This window comes from Macrobrachium nipponense, chromosome 6 (assembly GCF_015104395.2).
Source record: "Macrobrachium nipponense isolate FS-2020 chromosome 6, ASM1510439v2, whole genome shotgun sequence".
Classification (NCBI taxonomy): Eukaryota; Metazoa; Arthropoda; class Malacostraca; order Decapoda; family Palaemonidae; genus Macrobrachium; species Macrobrachium nipponense.
This window is the reverse complement of record NC_061108.1, coordinates 122,865,200-122,885,186: the sequence shown is the minus strand read 5'-3', so window position 1 is coordinate 122,885,186 and position 19,987 is coordinate 122,865,200. Positions and strand designations below refer to the sequence as shown.

General features: G+C 37.5%; 1 protein-coding gene across 1 annotated transcript in view; it reads right to left on the bottom strand.

Annotated features, from left to right (window-relative positions):
* Positions 1-4,704: 4,704 nt before the first annotated feature.
* LOC135216094 (DNA oxidative demethylase ALKBH2-like) overlaps positions 4,705-19,987 on the bottom strand; it is a 584,266-nt gene continuing 568,983 nt past the window's right edge. Inside the window, 6 exon segments of the mRNA XM_064251115.1 lie at positions 4,705-5,074; positions 9,652-9,793; positions 10,405-10,562; positions 11,833-11,975; positions 12,348-12,472; positions 12,475-12,802. Coding sequence (XP_064107185.1) covers positions 9,654-9,793; positions 10,405-10,562; positions 11,833-11,975; positions 12,348-12,472; positions 12,475-12,790 — 882 coding nt within the window. The 5' untranslated portion in view covers positions 12,791-12,802 and the 3' untranslated portion in view covers positions 4,705-5,074; positions 9,652-9,653.

Here is a 19,987-nt window from a genome sequence, read left to right as displayed (position 1 = left end):
AATTAATTACCTTACAGAGTAAGTTATTCCAAAGGTCATGAGAATTCGATATTAATGGGTTTCCTGGAAGGTATAAAAATGCCATGAGTAAAATTGATAAATTGATAAAGAATTTTATGTATGTGTGTATACACACACACATATGTGTGTGTATATATATATATATATATATATATATATATATATATATATATATATATATATATATAAGACATGTGTGCATCATTGCAAATGTTTAACATTTCGATGTGACTTCATTGCAAAAATACCGTGGATCTGAGACAAGCAAGCAACAATAAAAGCACATAAGAAACCTCTTTTATTCGTGTTTCTCCTTTCCTTTGCGTTAGTCTGCAAGGCTCACTGGTTCCACAGCATAAAAGTAAAGTACAAGCTGAATGACTGACAAATTTATGCCTCTGCTTTCCAGTGAATGTAACTTATTAAGTCTCCTCTCCTGAGGTGGAACTCGAGGAATTCCAGGTAAGTGATAAGTGTTTTCCTGGTGCGTACGTAGAAGAGGACAGGGGAAGGCTGATTATTTAGTAGGGACCCATATATCTTTCGCTACATTAAAAGCTCCAAACTCCAGTTCACCAATACCAGACGTCGCTGAAAAAACCTCTGGAGTCTGGTGAGAACGGCGATGGTTCATAATGTTTGTTTGTTTGTTTGTTTGTATGGTGTTTTTACGTTTCATGGAACCAGTGGTTATTCAGCAACGGGACCAACCAAACGGCTTTACAGTGAACTTTTCCGACACACGTTCGAGAGTGGGAACTTCTATCACCAGAAATACGCTTCTCTCACTCCTCAATGGAATGGTCGAGAATCGAACTCGCGACCACTGAGGTGGGACGCCAACACCATACCAACCACGCCACTGAGGCTTGACTGGTTCATAATGTGACCTTACTCACCCCCCTCCCCACGAACTATCAACACCACGACCACCCATGAGAAAAAAATGAAAAACAACGTATCTATCCAAATTACACAGTGAAGGTACTATGCTGAAGACCCGGAAGAGAATCCACAGAGAATGATTATACAAATATATAGTCGTTCATTTTCCTTTGCATTTCTATCAAGAAGAAGTTAAGTATATCTTGGTTTTACCAGACCACTGAGCTGATTAACAGCTCTCCTAGGACTGGCCCGAAGGATTAGATATTTTTATGTGGCTAGGAACCAATTGGTCACCTAGCAACGGGACCTACAGCTTATTGTGGGATCCGAACCACACTTATTTGAGAGATGAATTTCTATCACCAGAAATAAATTCCTCCGATTCCGCGTTGGCCGAGCCGGGATTCGAACTTCGGACCACCGGATTGGCAGCTGAGCGCGAAAACCACTCGTCCAGCGAGGAACTTCTATCAAGAAGAGAGACAAAATAATGTGCATTCCATATCCTGTACACGAGTATTAAAACCACAAACAGGGACATTTAAACTCAGTAAAAAAAAAAAAAAAAGCATAAAAAACTAATATAAAAACAGCAGTTCATGACAAAACCAACTCCTACTTGTAATCTACAAATGAGAGATTTCTCTCGGAAAAATTTGAAACGATCTGAAAGATCATATTTTAGAATACGGCCTGATATCCGAATACGAAAGGGAATTGAAACAAAGGACTTTACTACAAGCAATGAATGTAGTTAAATGTCTATCATACATATAAACAAAATCAAATTATCATAGTAAGAAGTCAAGAATCCTTCAACTGAGGTCACTGTCATCAGGTTCGCTTTTGAATGTGACTTTGGATGAACAAAAAGGACAGAGAGAGAGAGAGAGAGAGAGAGAGAGAATAATGATGATGAAGAGGAAAACTAATGACAGGAGAAGGATTTTGAACTTTTATTTGAATGAATGACAACCTCTTTAAGAGATGAAACAGGTCAACGCGATGATATCAGCTCAAAGTATTTTCCATTAATATCTAAGAGAATTTCAGTGTCTAGCTTCAAAGGTTGGTGACCCTTGGCCTTGGGGTAAGTAGACTAAAACGGTGTGCTTTCAGGATTTTGTAAATGGCCCGTACTTCGAACGAATTACTTTCGACCTACTTTCCAAATTAGTTTTCATTGTCTATGAAACGTTTGTATGGCCGGTTATCAAAATTTAACTAGATCATTTTACAATTAATTTGCATCTTAACTTTACGAATGTGGAATGTTCTCTGGGCAAGCTGAAAATAGATTTTTCAGATTACCTATATATATATATAAATGAAGAATTTTTTATCAATATAAGGTTCATTTATTGATTTCATGGTTAATTTTAATGGTAATACCTGAACTTTTATCAAACTGAAGCAGTCCATTCCTTATTATAGTTACCCAGTAATTATTCAACCCAGGAGAACCATTTTCTTTCTCGAAACAATTAATCGTTTTCTTTTATATTCGTATATTATCGGTAACTTCATCACTAGTCTTGTGGTTCTTTCTCGTCTACTCTACAACGTAATCCGTTACCGCAAGGCTCTAATTACTGAGACAGTGACGTTCCTGAAAGGGGCAGGGGGAAGGGGGGGGGAGGTATGTTTGAAATCGCTCCAAAAAGTGAGGGGGGCCACAAAATGCGAAATTTAATCATTGCTGCTATGACAGGACAAGCTAAATCCAGTATAAATTTGCATTTACAAGTGCCTTTAAAATGATCCTACAATGATCCTACAATGTGCCCCCGGGTCCCAAAATGTCTACGAACTGCCCTGTACTGAGATATAGGTCGGGCAATCTCCCTGATCTCTCAACAAATTACCCGTTAGACAATACACCATCCTCAATACCTTGCGTGCCATATATTAATTATAAGCTTTCTCTAGGTCCATGTTTGCTACATACAGCCATTACCAATTACTCGGACTTTTCACACAACCGTTTCAGAAACTTTTTAATCCGCTTATCTTCTTCGTTGCCTGATACCCACAATGACTTCCTCATGCACACATTTTACTATATATGCTATGGCAGGCCATTAGAATTCTCCCAACAACCAACATCACCTTTCTCCTTGTACAAAGGAACATTTCACTCTCTCAAACACCTTAACCACACTGGTCAGTCACTCACAATATAACCACCAGTCTGCATAATACCATTTTTAATCACATCAGCACCTGGCATCTTTCCACTGTTCGATCTTAGATTACCTTCTTAACATTTACATTCTCTGAAAACAGCATTCCTAATTCAAAGGTCTATTTGCTTACTGACCTTTCTCTATGTAGTACTTGCTCCTCTACAGTAGGAATTAGTTTCTTCATTTATTTACACAAATTCACTACTCATTTGAACATTTTTCTCTTGGTCTTAAATACCCTATCCCCTATCTCCACTGCTTCGTGCCGGAACTTAACATTTCTGATGTTCTGTAAATGCACTTCAATTTACGTGAACGTCTATTTTCAGTAACTCACCGACTACATTTTATTCTTTATTGCTGGTAAACACTGATACCAGTTTGTTCGTTTGTATGGTGTTTTTACGTTGCATGGAACCCATGGTTATTCAGCAACGGGACCAACGGCTTTACGTGACTTCCGAACCACGTCGAGAGTGAACTTCTATCACCAGAAATATACATCTCTCACTCCTCAATGGAATGCCCGAGAATCGAACTCGCGGCCACTGAGGTGGCACGCCAACACCACCCCAACCACGCCAGTGACACCAGTGAACTCATCGTTGCACGTTCAGCTACTCGTCAATACTTGCATTTCAATTAATTTTCATCAATCTTCCCATTTTATGATACTTAGCTCATTTCTCACCAAACTCGCTGGCTTCATTAAAATAACAAACACATTCCGAATCCTTCCTCTCCAACTCAAATTGTATTATGTAAATTTCACTTTTGCCATCATCAGAAAACTATCATTACCTCCACCATCTTACCCTTCCTTCCCTGTGCTCTTGGACACAATCACAATTACCTGTTTTCTTATCTTTTTCCCCTTTCCAAAATATACCTATGGCAATCCCTTTTTAGAAACATTTCTATAATGGCCTCACCACGGTAATTCACTTCTGACAGTTCAAAACCACTAACTGCGCCATCTATTGCTTTACCAACAACCTTTGTCTTCAGATCACACATCACAACCATCCTTTTTTCATCCAAACCTGACCAAGATTAAATTCTTATCTTACATTTCATCCCGAAACACAGACTTATTTACGATACTTTTTTTTTCTGATTGCACTCAATTCCTCAACAACTGTAAACAGTTATAAGTTCCCAGTTTTCATGACAAAACAAGTTACCTCCTCCCTTGCGCTAATTTGTTAGCCACTTAAGTCCCAATAACTTATCCTTTGTCCTTTTACTTTCGTATCACTCTGGACTATAAAATATAGCTCGCTTACCTTACATACCGATAATTCCTAACCTCATTACTAGTTACTTTCCTTCCTCTGTTTTTATGTTATTACCGAAAAATCATAAGACCTCAAAAGAGGTCTTATTCATTCTCAACATTGTACAGAAAATATGGCGGAAACAAAATAGTTGAGGAAATTAAGTTTTTGAATGTTTTTTCAACTCCTTTAAACAATTTATACATTATTCAAGTTTATTCATAGAGCATAAATATACTCTCAAAGTCAGATCGTAGTAATTTACCAGTTATGGAATATATCATTAAAGGTGTACCGTCTACTTGCTAAGAATAAGAAAAATGAAAATCAGATTCATTTCTATGAATATATTTGAAATATACATGTACTGCAGTAACTCACTCAAAAGGATATTTACAAACAAGCAAAAAAAGGCCAAAATTTTTTTTTTTTCATTTTCGAAAATACAGAAGTGCCATGTCTCGTCCGGTGAGTGCTGTCACTGATGCGACACCAGATGTGGAAACACACCAAGTGGATTTGAACCAAGCCTCATGTTCTTACAAAATTTATATATAATTATAAACAGCATTAAATTGCGGGTGCCATTTATGTCACTAACGAAACACTCAGTTCAGAATTCCTTTGGCAAAGCAGGGTGAATGCAGACATGCGTCTTCGACCACGTTGAATGCCCGTAACATCCTACACTACAGGTACGACCTGCCGGGAAATGAATTGACTTGATAGATAGGCCTGTTAACAGCTTGATCTTTGATAACTCACTAGGACTATCACTGTATGGTAGTGGACAGTCTTCTTCTCAGCTTTACTTTTGGTCGAGGACGCTGCTTTCATGAACCTATTCCTTTGCCTCTCATGTCTTCCGGAATGCAATCTCTCTGCAACTTCTCTTAGGCCTTCCTCCCCTTCTTGTCCTTGGCACTTCCATTTCCATTATTGTAGCAGACATCGTTTACACTTATCTCTATGCAGCAAAATTAATTATTACACATATCAGATTAATGTGAGTTCTGGGATTTGAAAGGCGTTCAAACTGTCCATGAAGATGGATGAGTCCTATTGTGTTATTAATGGCTGAAATAAGTTTGTCCAGACTAATTTAACGATTTAAATTTTCCTTTAGCATTCATGGGCTCCAGCTGAAACTATGTGAGGGAGGATTTTTATCCCTATGCAGGTTGCATACCAGGAATGTAGGCCAGTTACCGTACCACTGTTGCAAGAAAGGGTAATGACACTTGCAGGTAAATTTAACGTAAGTGGGGCATCTAAGGTAATAATGCAGATTAAACAAGCAGATTAAACAAGGAGATGAATGAGGTTGGCCAGATGCCAAAGAAACAGTCACCACTGACCTACTTTATCTTTAGAAAACTTCTCCCTCACATGCGCATACTGTTACATGCAGACAAAAAACCAACCCCTTGTATTTGTGGTTGTAGTAAAATAATCAACTTGGCAGATATACTGGAGGATGGCAGTTGTTCAGGAGAGGATGTCGACAGCAAAGCGACAATGGTGAGTAAAAAAAATAAAAAAAAAATATGCAGAGGATTTAAAACAGGTATTCCTTCCTCACTGGACTGTGCAGTGTAAAATATTTTGTATGAAAATATGTATTATGAAAAATGCACAAAAGCTTACTTGTCATGGTCATGGCAAAAATCACTTTATGTAAATTAACTGCAAGAACAAAAGAATATTATGTTACAAGTATCACCATGAGATGTGCTCAAGCAAAACATCACATAATCGTCATAAAAAAAAAAAAAACTTTTCCACAGCCACTATAAAAGATGCAATTACTGACCTACCAGAATCAGTGGAATCTACAACTCTAGCGATAAGACCGTGCACATGCCTAGTGGCCCCCGGAAACATAAACACCAAGGTTCACCTGAATGTGGAAATAGAACCATTTACCAAGCTCTTATTGTGCCAACGAGGATTAAATTTACTTCAGAAACAGTAGTGGAAAGTTGGTTCCCTCAAGGTCAGGACAGGAATTCATTTACTCCATCAGACACTATCGTAGGGCAACTAGGGCAATAAGTTAAAGATGGATTCGCTTAGCATTATTCTTCGGTTGGGTTAGATTGGCAAGAAAGTCTTAGCCTTAGTAGAGGTCACCACTTTGAAAACACTATTGTAATACATTAGGGTAAAAGAATATTTTTTTTCTTTTTTGCTTGTAACAGTTAAATGGAAGCAGTACGGAAGAGAAAATCAATATTCACAAAATTACAGCAAATGAATGGGAGTATATATCCAAAATTATCTGCAAAAAATAGTTCTAAACTGAACAGTATCTTCAGCCCCATAAAATCTTTACAGAGAATCTGTAGAAAGATAATCTTTCTTGCTAACGATTGGAACGTTAAAGATGATATTTAGTCTTTTTAATCAAAGGCTTTAAATACAATAAAATAGACTTTTACCCTACCCAGAAGGTGATGTCGACGGCATATAATAACATCTATAAAAGATGAACAGACGTCAAAGGACCTAAAATGATAAAAAATATATAGAGCGAATCACCTACGAGTACCACTAACTTTAGGTTCTGCATGAAGAATTTCCTAGATATTTTGACATCTGGCCTAAATACCAACCAAATGCTAAACGTCCCTGCGTACACACTGGACCGCATGAAAAATTACCATAAAGTATTTCAAAGAAACCACCGAGTAATTTTTCTTGATTCTAACTGGGCTCCCGGAAGGATTTATTCTTCAATTAAAGGTGAATAGGTCAAGTTTTTGGGGGTGGCAGCTAGATGAAAACAGATTTAAAGAAACGGATGAAAAAAAAAACAAAATCGAAAACAACTGTATTCGGAGACGAACGGAAACTGCCAAGAACCTTCAGGACTGTTAGCAGAGCCATGCAAGGGACACTATTGAAAGAATTACCCTGCAGGGAATGTGTAAGGGAACTTCCAAAATCCCATTAGGAGGAAAGTCTAAGATTATTCTTACGTGCGTGTGAGTGCTTTTCCTTTGAAGGGTTTTATGCATAGTTACTGCTTAAGAAGAGGGGAAAATATAATACTTAACTATATAACAACAAAGATTCACAATTTATGTTCTCTATCTAATTATAAACTTGTGGTAATTTCCTTTTGTTCTATTCTTTTGAAGGAGATTAATAAAACCATTAAATAAATTTAAAGCAGAATGTAGAGACTGTAGATAGGTAAAACACATGGAACAATGATTTGTTGAGGGAGGTAGTCTTTGTATTGTGCAAAAATCGGTGACACATAACATGTGCAATTTGGTTTGACATGATCTATTGATAACATGTTGAGCAGACATACGAATTGGCGAAAGGGGGTTTTAGGGGGTTTCAACCTGAATCTTAAAAAAATTAAACTGAACCCTATTTCTGGCAAAATAAGGCGCAGAATTACCAAAATTGTGATATTACAATTACCGAGTATTTATGAAATAAGGTAAAATACTGGGAACACGCACACACACGATGTATATATATATAAATATATATATATATATATATAATATATATATATATATATATAATAGAACAGATAAAATCAATAAGGATATTTCTTCACAAGATGAAACAAAATCTTGTGTCTTAATTTCTACAGTTGGTAATTTCAGACTATCACTCTCAGATGTTCAAATACAAAAATTTTTTTTTCTAGAAGAAAAAACTAGCTAAATAGATGTGGTGCCAGTTACTACAGATATTGCGAATAGTCACAACGTAAAACTTCAAGACACCCACACCTGAATATCTACTACTCCCACACTTGGAACTACTCTCCAATGATGAGCCGACAATTAAATATTTGCTTGCGAAAACAAACTGTATGAACCTCTACCAATAACAAATTCTAATACTAAGTAAAGAAGAAGACGAGTTTTCTCGCAGAAACGCAGCCGTACCTGAAAAGAAATAAAAAAAAAAGTCTTGATAAATATATTAGTATATACATAGTTCACAAACAAATACACACAATATATATATATATATATATATATAAATATATACATATATATTATATATATATATATATATATATATATATATATATATTATATATATATATATATATATATATATATATATATATATATATATATATATATATATATATATCAATTTGCAATGTGAAGGGGAAGGACAATTCTTCATTCCTTTCAAAGTACTTTATTTAGCTGCGACGTTTCAAGACGTTTAGTCCCCTTTTCAAAGCTATATAATAAAATATATATATATATATATATATATATATATATATATATATATATATATATAGATATATATATCTCTTCCACATTTCCAACAATTTTGAACTATGCGCCATTTCCTCAAACTTGTCTTCCATTCTTTATGCACGAACACACTTCATCCATAAATCCTCCTTTCTCCTGTATGAGGCTCTATAACAGTGGTTCTTAACCATTTTATTATCACGCCCCCTCTAAGAGTTGGTCCTTTCTTTCACAGCCCCCTTGCATGTATGAGCAAAATTCCCTCCCAGATTTGAAGGGAAAACAATGAGAAAGAGAAGGGGTTTCGAGGGACAGGAAGGGAGATCAATAATTACAAAATATGGTCAGCCCAACGAGCCTAGCTAGAGTAGTAAACTCTAGGAAAGTAAGGCGACACTTTTGCATCTTTTCATAAACTTCTGAATATTAGTTCCTCACTCTTCTTAAGAGGATAACGAATATAATTAGAAGATTATTCTTTCATTTTTTTTCGACACTCACTTCCTTAGGGTAAAACATCTTTTCTCATGAAAGTGCTTTAAAAAACGAATCCCTAACTTTCACTTCCTTCCACTTTATTTCTCTTCTTGTCCTCGACTGCCTTATTATTTCTTTTTATACCAGTATGTGCTCTTTCTTTCTGTTCTACTTCCGCATTAGCAACACTCTCATTTCCTCCTTTAGTAAATAAGTGTAACGTAACTCTATTCTTGCTCTTCTTTTTTCCTGTAACCCACATATCCCTTGGTCAAGATATTTAAACCTTTTCAAACGTTTCCTTGATCTTCCTGGTACAAGGGTTGCCCTCTGTCTTGGCCTAAATCTGTCACCCAAACAATTCAATTACCGACGCACAGACACACACACACATACATGTAAAAAGAAAAGTCCTATAAAATATAATAAACTACATGAAAAAAAAATTCATGCATGAGTGAATTACATACAATAATAACTAAAGAAGCCTCAAATCATATCAACTCATCGATAACGAGTATCTAACAAGGTAATCAAAACTTAGGATCCACCAACCTTTATTTCTGAATTAGGGTCCTGAACGTCAGGTTAATTCTTGGCCCGTGCACAGCCTTGCGGGTGGGCAGCGCGTGGTACCAATAGTTGTTGGTTGGGTAGTTCATCATCAGGAGGCTTCCGTGCTCGAGGACTATATTCACTGAAATGGGAGACATTCGTGATTTATACGGTCATACTAAAGCACAATTGGACAGACTCCCATCTCACTGGAGATAGATCTCCCCCCTCATACTCAATACGTTAATTTACGTCATCGAGAACCCATCAATAAAAGGTATTATGAATAATTTTTGTGGCGCCTTCATAAACACATTGCTGCTCAATGGGACAGCTATCATTCCGTATAGGTGAAGTTACTTGATGCCTTCACAATCATATGAACTGATGAATGTGGGCAATGTACCACAACGAATGCTCCTATCATTAATTTACGTAGCATCCTGATAAATGGAGTTTCAAATGACAAAAATTTCCTAGAGTCCCCACTTGATATACTTTGGCCATTTTATATATCTAAATTCAACTGTAGGGACTTAAGAATGCAATAAAATAAACACAAGACGCTCTCACAAATGATCAAATATATTCAGCAGAACACGTCTGCAGGAATATAAAAAAAGGTTGGCAAAAATCCAATTTACATAAATATCTAAATTTCAAAATTTCATCTAAACCAGCAGAGAGAGAGAGAGAGAGAGAGAGAGAGAGAGAGAGAGAGAGAGAGAGAGAGAGAGAGAGAGAGAGAGATACCTTTATCAATAAACTTCTTATTGCGACCTCTCGCATCCTGGTGTTTGAAATAGAAGTCCCTAGGTTGGCCCAAGGTTATGGATGCAATGGGAGCCGACCGATCCAGTTCTTTCTCATCATCCTTGTGTTCCCCCATGTGGTCGTTCCCGTCCTGGTACCTACACAATAGAACAGTGGAATGATGAAATACGTCAGAATTTATCAACGAATGATATTACATGAGACCTCAAAGTCTCGGATGCGGGTGTATGTTAACAGTGTCTCGAAAGTGTATGCACGTTTACATTGTCTCGAAAGTGTGTATGTTTACAAAGGGTCTCGAAAGTGTGTGTATGATTACTGGGTGTCTCGAAAGTAAGTATGTTAACAGTGCATCTCGAGAATGCGCGAATGAGCTAAAAAGAACTGATGAAACTATGCAGGTACATTCAACAGGTAACCGAGTTTACAGTGTCTACAAAATCATTAAATGAGTAAGTGACAATTTTTTTATAATGTTGGTGAAATCAACAATTGAAAATTTTCTGGGTGACAGGATCACGTCTATTCTAAATGCGCTTCACTACACTGTTTTTTTCCATCTGTCCACCCGCCAGTGGTGTTTGCCTATGGTAACACTGCGTCCCAGGCTTTAAATAGTTACGCTATGTGTAAGTTTTAGGTAAATAAAAGGATATCTGGGTGTACGTTTGCAATTGAAAAGTGTTTTAATAATTTACTGTATGCGAATTGCACCGTTAATATTCGAAATATGATATTGTTATTATTGTTGAGTGTAAGCTGAATGTAAAACTATCTAAAAGCCCGGGACGCAGTGTTACCATAGGCAAACACCACAGGCGGGTGGACAGATGGAAAAAAACCGAGTATAGTTACCTTTAATACACGAACAAAATATGAAAAATGGACTTTGGCCTACATTGCAATAAAGATTATAGAATCCAAATATTTAAAGTACATCGAAATAAATACCATATTAAGCAACTACAAGTACGAGCATGAGAGAATATACTCTAATGAATCCAAGATGGAGCAAGATATTGAAAGAAGGACGTTTGATCACTTGGCACCATGGGTACCCAGTCAATCAGGAAGATGACCCAGGGAGAAAACAAGGGTAAGAAACTTCAGAGGTAACTGAGGAGAAATTGAGAGGTTCCCAGGTAAAATAAAACTGACATAGAGAAAATTAGGACACATATAAAACCAAAGTTCATAAAACAACTAATTACTACTAGACCTACAAAGAGTCGCTTGCCTGACGAACAAAAAGAGGGCACCCAAAAATAAATAAGGAGACTAAATAGATAGACAGACAGATAGATAGATGATTTTCTGACCTTTAAGGGGCAACTTGAAATACACCAACAAAACAACAATCAATTTCAACAAACCACCCAAAAAAAAACAAAAAAACAGCGGCCTTACCTGTTCACGAGTACAAAGTTGAAAGCGTGTCCAGTGACCCGAACGAGGAGGTCACGAATGGCTCTCAGAGGTCGCGGCCAAGGTCGAGCTGGGGTAAGGATCCCGCTATAGCGATAACTGAGGCCCTCGTCACCGTACGTACCCTGAGATGAGGAAGAAAATTGAGGCTTTGGGACATGACTAAGGCAGATGACGCCACAAACTATAGGCATTATAGGCAGGAAAATCTTAGTATTCGTCTGCGTATTTTCATTTAAGATGGGCATTTTGCCCCCGACCCCCCCCCCCCCCCCCCCCCACCTCTCTCTCTCTTCTCTCTCTCACTGACCTGCGTCTGGCAAATGATGTGTTACTCTCTCTCTCTCTCTCTCTCTCTCTCTCTCTCTCTCTCTCTCTCTCTCTCTGATCAAATCTGATCTGCTTCTTGAAAATGTTGATAACTTCCTTCTTTCCTCTCTCTCTCTCTCTCTCTCTCTCTCTCTCTCTCTCTCTCTCTCTCTCTCTCTCTCTCTCACCTGCTTCCTGGGTATGCTACGCCACTTTCCAAAGACGCGAACCTTGGCCAGATCTCCCGAGAAGTACTCGACCTCCTCCTCGAGGACGTCGAAGAGGGCGTCGGCCAGGCCCCTCGAAAACAAATAGCGTAATCTAGATCCAGGTTCTCTCGCCTGATCTTCCGCCACTTCAGGGACGAGGTCGTCAAGCCATCGAAGCTCAAGTCGATGCCTTTGTAAGGGCCTTCGCAGACTTCGCCCGAAGAATCGTCTTTGCCGTTGACCGAGGTGCCGTTGGGTAGAAGTTCCCAGTGAGTGCCCCCATTTGCTAAGGGTTCTTCTGGTCCTTCCTTCACGCTGCCGTTCGTGTGAGTTTCCTCGGGCTGCCGTTTCTTCCTCTTTCCCATTGTGTCCTCTCTGCCGTCGACGGACGAATCACGTTTTTTAGTCTCTGAGGGATCCATGATCGTCAAAGTCTGAAAGGAAAAATAATTCCACTTACAACAGCACCTCAACAGACACTTTGGGTGTAGCGCGTTTCTTATAAGTAACAAAGTTCCGTTAAGTCACAAAGACCCTATAAGACAGCTATGTTCAAGATATCTCACAGCTAACAGTAATTCCACATGGTTCCTAACTTGAAAAAGCAGTACTTTACACTTGTCATTCTATTTAAAGAGATGTATCTCAAAACTCGTCACATCTAAATGATAGTATAAGCAAAAATAATCATAGCATGGTAGCAGACAAGTACAGGAGGTTGCTAAGCTGAGGTCTGTTAAGGTGAAGTGTTGCTGTATTGTTAGTTTTCATTGAATTGAGCAAATGTTCATATGGGACAAAACACAATAGACTATAGCTTTTTTAGCCAGTTTGTGGAGCACTAATGCCCACCATACGTAAAACTATACACTTGGACATATGGACATGTCAAATAAAATTGCCAACCAAGAATATGTTTTAGCTTATGTGAGCCATAAAAATAACAAGACTTGATATTGGTATTCAGAAAATGGTATCCCAAAAGAAAATAAAACACAGATACATATGACCTAGGAAGGATTTTTTTTAAATCGCTGAAAATAAATTTTAAATGGAAATCATTGCCTGCAGCAGCGTAAGCTGATGTTGAATAGAGCAGGCCCAACTTGACAAACATATAAAGGAGACTAAAGATGCACAGAACCTAAAAAAAAAAAAAAAGAAAAAAAAAATTATTCAAAACATCTAAAGCTCATGACTGCAGTTTCATTTTAAATTTAAAATAAAGACAGTAGGGAACCAGAAAAATATATATTTCGAAAACTCAGATCTCTTTCCTATTTTTCTTCAACTGATTGCCTGATAGAACAATACATTTCTCATTGTATTTCGGGAGCAGAATGATGGAGTAGGCAGACTGTACGCTATCTAATATTTCATTGCAATTCTGTTTGTTTGTTGCCTAAGGTTATGCCTATACGTGAGCAGCTTATTGAAAAAAGGTCTAAAAACAACAAAATAAAAAACGTTCAATTTGGATACAAAGTTGCAAAAGAAAAAGTTTCATCTTGAAAACAACGCTGCAAAATAGATCCCAACTGGTAACGCACCTGAATAAGGCAGATGGAACTCCACTTGGGACAAAGCTGTGTCAAATCAAAAGTTCACAATACTTGACGGAAGGAAGACCAATGAACGACCAAGCACTACTACTCTGTCGACCACCCTGAGCTCGGGATGTCCATACAGGGACTGAATTTTTGAAAGGTTCCATCAAAATAACTATGGGGAGATACTCTGTTATGACGCATCAGTAGCCTGCAATCATAACACTATTCCACCAATAGGAAGTCAGATTTCTGAGGCTGGACCATAATTATCAGAACAGAGAGAAAGGGGAGGAGGACAGCTGTGTCTGACTGCCTTAGCAACCATTCTGATATCGCTTCCGTTTGTCGTATTATCTCTTTCCTTATGTTAACACCGTCCAGAGGAGCGAAAAATCAAATCAAATATAGGTTTGGGGGTAGTGGGGAGGAAGGAGAGGGCAGAGGAGGTATCCAGGGTCCTAGTAACCTAGTATCTGCGTTTGCCATGTTCCACGACTTTATCCCATCCATGTTTCGGGAGGTCCTTCCTTCCACGATCCGGAAGCGAGGGGTCTTGTTAGCCAAAAATCTGGTTTCGTTCACACAAGCGATAACCGGCGAATCTCTTAAACATTTGGGGAACGGAACAAAACAAGTACAATCACATTACATACACACAACACACACACACACACACACACACACATATATTATATATATATATATACACACACACAATATATATTATATAGATATATATATATTATATATATCTATATATATATGCACACACCTTCCATGAAGCATTTATTTGACGACTAACAGCCTTACACTTTTTCACATTCAGTCTAAGTTTACTCTCTTGTCAAATTTTCAAATTCCATCATGAGTTCTTGCAGTTCCTCTTCACTATCCCTATCATATGAAAACACATCAATCATTCCAAACACCAGTCACGGTTCATTTTCTTGTACCACGACTTTCTTTGCATCTATCGTTTAATTTCAGTTTTCATGACTTGTCACATTACCCCCCCATTCCTATTATAAATATATATATATATATATATATATATATATATATATATATATATATATATATATATAATATATGTAAGGCCTAGGGATTTTGATTAATAATATATTGTTCGTGTGTTCTCTGTGACCTATGGAATGTGGAGAACAGTGCAGGAGTGACGACCTGAGAGTAGCTGATCAATGAGTTTCTAGGGGGTGGCGTGAGATAAATAAAAATGCTTAGTTTGTCGAGTCAATGTACGACAGTTTATGAACTCTTCTCAAAGTGCCTTTGTGAAACTAGATGCAGCTAGAACCGCGAGGCGCTAGCGAACTGTGTGTTCGTATGTGCGTGTGCGCCTCTTCTATTCATAATGTATCACTAGCCAAGTCTATGGGAAGACTTGCACAGAGATTCGGGGGAGGAAGGCAAAGCCACGATGGCGGGTGCCAAAGTGTTTTTTTTAAACAGTGAGTGATATTCCGGTTGGGAATGGGTAAGTGTTACCTTTACTTTAGCCAAAGGGATGGCTTGTTTGATATCTTGTAAGATGTTCCATTTTATTAACTTTGTCTTTAAACTTGTGTGTGTACTTACCGGGATGTGTTCTGTATCTTTGGAACAGACGGATCTGGGAATACCGACAAAAGAGTTCCCGGAGGGGTGTGGACTTTTGGGTGACTTGACATTGTAGTTTTTAGTTAGTCTGTAAGACTGGATTACTTAGTTAATTGATTTAGTTATTCTTGTAAATAAACGTTATGTTATGATGCAACTCTCTCATTTTCATTACCTGTTAGAATGGAGAGAGAGAGAGAGAGAGAGAGAGAGGGGGTGATTGCCGGGAGAGAGAGAGAGAGAGAGAGAGAGAGAGAGAGAGAGAGAGAGAGAGAGAGAGAGAGAGAGAGAGAGATAGGTTGTGTGTGTAATGGAGTAATGAGGTCTGCCTTCCGTTTCGTGTCCACGCTTACCTTATGAATACTGGGGGTTCTTCCCCCATGTTATAGTGGTGTCAGCGGTTAAAGAGGGGATATAAAAAGTTTTGTTTTTCTTTTCTATGCCTAGGAACGCCAATGTAGAGATGGGTGGCCAGTTAGAACATAAAAGGGGTTGTGGCTTAGCGATAGTTTTCGAACGACAAAGCTTTGTGGGATTGTGGAAAATCGTTAAACTGTTAGTTTTCAGTTACTTAGTGAGAAAAAATGAGAAAATATCTGTCTGTTAACTGTGCTAAAGGGAGGGAAGGATTTTTATGGGACTCAGCATTTTTCCCAGGGAGTCAGCCAGAAGCAGTGAGCGCACCCAGTGTGACTTTTGCTTGTGCAATGACGAGAGTGTTCCGAGATACCCGTGCGGGTGTTGTGTTTAATACATATATCACTGCCGCGTTTTACGAAGAATTTCGAGTTCTTTTTTCCCATTATGGAGTGGTGAGTGTTAAACTATTGTTTTGAAGGAGTGGGTTTTTGTTTAAATATTTCAGGGAAATGGGATTGGTTCAAGAGGTCAACAATTTTTCTTGTCTTTGCCCCATAGTGACGTGTTTTCTTTATTTGCACGTGTTTATAATAGACGTATTTGTCTTTGTTTTAAACACATAAGAGTGTATTAAGGTGTATTTTTCTATGCATGGGAACTGTGCTTAGATAAGCATATTTGGCTTAGTGACACAGAGCGGCCACAATGTTACGGGCTCAGCACATTTCTGCTAACCGGCGCAGGGAGGCATTGCATGGCGGGATATTGCAAGGGGAGTATGGCCTGCTTCGGGGGATAGTCGCATGGAAGGTACCACTAGCCTCCCTTGAGAGATAGTGCAGGGATGGGCACTAGTGTATACCTTGGGAAGGGGTCCTCAGACACTGTTCAAGGGGAGATGGGGATACTGCTGGTATGCCTCGGGCTGTTCTGCCGCTCGACTGAGGGGTTGTTCTCACGGGGGGGGGGGGGGGGGGGAGGAAGAAATTTTTTTTTTCTCCAGTGTGGGTGAACTCCCCTTTTTTTTTTTTTTTTTCTTTTTTTTTCTTTGTGTTGGGGAATGAGTCTGGCCTTGACATTGAATGCTAAGATATCAGCTGATTGATTAGTTGATGAAGTGAAATGCCCGTAGAGTCTTTTTTTTAGAAAAGAGATTTTTTTCTCTCTCTTGGATGAAGAGAAAAGGAAATAAAAAGAGATTTTTCTTTTCCGTGAATGAGGGGAAAAGTAGTTAACATGCACGGGATGTGTTATATGTTTCTTTGTGCCTTGAAAGACACAAATATAAGGGGGATACACAGATTATTTTTTTTTTATTGTGTTGGAGAAATTACTTTGAAATGCCGATGATTGGTGTTGTATCTGTGTTGTGTGGCAATGGTGTTATGTCATGGGGTTGCATGTGGAAATGGTGGTATACCATAAGATTCAGCATTACTGTTGTATGCTATTTGAATTTCACCCTTACTTGAGATCTTTGCAAGAGAATTATTGCTATGGAGAGTTATTATTATTATTATTATTATTATTAATAATTGTTATACTTGAGATGTGTCACGGGAGGTTTGCCTAAGTATAATTATCATTATGGGAGAATTGTTTTACGAGAGATTTGAGATATTTCATGGGAGATTAGTTGATAATTATTACAGATAATTATTCAGGGATAATTATTACAATGAATTAATGGGAGAAGTCTTGTGTTAATTAATTGTTGAGTTTTTGTAACTTTGGAGAATATTTTCAGTGATTCACGGGGATGAGTTTTGCTGAATCTTGATGAATCTGATTGAATCTTGGTGAATTGTGTTGAATCTTGCTGAATTTTGTGCTGAATTTTTGGAGAATGGACAAGCATTAACATTGGTGATATTTTTTGTACTGATACTGATGATTTTGAGGATAGCAATTTTTTTTTTGGTGATTTTGTGATAATGATATTTCTGATACTGATTTTTTTTATACTAATACGTGGGTGCCGTAATGCTATCAAGGGAGGTGAAATCCTTTTTTTGATTTTGGGAAGAACTAACAACACATTGTTTTAGTTTTTTTTCTTTTTTTTATGAGTTCAGCAGATAATTGCTTGACATCTAGTGAGTTACGGGAGATAGTTAATGGTGCCGTTGATTTTTCTTTTCTCCTTTTTTTGGAAATTAGCCATCGCTGACACAAGTTTTTTTACCAAGGGTGAATTTGAATTTATTTTTTTCTCTCCAGTTAGTGTGAATATTATCTCAGTTCATGACTTAGAGTCATTGTTCCAGAACGTGTTCGTGTTTTAGCTATTTGATGCTATAGAGAAATATATGGGAGAATTTTTTGCACGTTTTGAATGCATACATAATGGCACTACATTTTTTCTCTGGATATTTGTGTTCCAGAAATTGTGAGTTTTCTTGCACAATACATTAGTTGTATTTGTGACAACTTTGTGAGAGATAGGAAACTTGGTTAAGTTTTCTAATGGCTATGTCGTAGTGCATATGGAGAAGTCTTTGCTAAGACACTGTGAATTTGGAATTCTGTTATAATGACTTGTGGCACATTGGTGATTTTTTCTAGAATTTTCTAGACAGTTTTATTTGCCGAGTTTTTGCCCTTTTTTTAGCAGTTATGCTAAATGGAGTGAGTTTTTATAGTTTTTGACTATAACATTGAGTTATTCTCTGGAGAATTGGAGTTATAATTGAGATATATTATTTTGGAGAGATAATTGGAGGTATATATTATTTTGGAGTTATGATTTGAGATATAATATATGGGAGATATATTTTTTGGGCATTTTTGATATTTGCCAATAGTGGTATGAGCTATGTTTAGTTCAATTATTTTGCAGCCATCTTTGTTGCAAATGGAGACACAATTTTTTGGAGAATTATGGGCAATATTGTGAGTATGTGAGTTAGTTGCCTTGAGTGCACATTTTTTGGAGATATATTTTTTGGAGCCTTGTTTTGTTCCACACGGAGTTATTGGGGAAATAGAGGTAAATATTTTGTATTTGCCGAAATAGAGGTGATTATTCTCTATTCCTGGAGTGGTGTTTTTTTTACTGACATGTGGCTATTGGAGAAATAAGAGAATAATATAAGGGGGTTGGTTATTAACCAAATGGAGGAAATATTTTTATAACCGGAGTGGTGTTATTATTAATATGGTGTCTCATAATGGAGTTGGAATTAATCTTTGGCGGGTGACCCTCTTTTTGTGGTTATGGAGTTTTTTTGAGACAAGAGGAGATTTCTGAGGTTCTTTTTTTTGGTTTCGTGACTATTTAGAGGCGAATGGCATTACTGCATTACGAGTCATATGGAGATGTGTGTGCATTTTTTTTATGTTCACAAGTGTGTTATTCTTGGAGAAATATAATTTGGGGAAAAGTCATGTTGAGAGAATAAGTCTTCGAGACAAATTTTTGTGCACATTAGTCATATCCTGGAGTTAATTCTGTGAAATGTGTCAGTTAGACCTTTTCTTCTGGAGAATCATGAGTTTCCAAACTTATGTGTCTGACTGGACAATTTTTGTGCTGTTGTTAGAGCATACGTTCGCAGGCGATTTTTCTGCTGACAAGCGATGTGATGAGCGCTGTGCTGTTTCTTTTCCTCTGATGGTGACAGATCAGAATTTTTGCAATATCTGGAAATGTTGGCTATAGCATTTCACGAAGGCGCATGTGTAAGAGTTTGCTTTCTGGCAAATTCCGTGGCTTTACATGGAGCATTTCTTGGGAAAAACGCGGGAGTTATGCATATTATACATGTATTATGTATTTTGTGATTGGGGAAACCTACTTGTGATTATTCCTTTTTTTTATTATTTTTCTTCCTTTTCCTATGAGAGATATAATTTGGGGATTGAGCTTAAGTAGCATTTCTTTTTTGGACGGGAGATTTGATTTTACCGGGAGATGTGATTTTTCTAGGGTTGTTACTTAAGTAATGGGAGTTTGACATTAAGTCTCATTGTGATTAATTATTGAGCAGTAAAGGGGTTTTTGCTGTTAAAAGTTGGAGATTTTTACTGATTTTGTGGGTTGTTTGAATGTCAGAACTTGAGAGAATATTTTTTTGGGTCTGGGTATGTTACGAG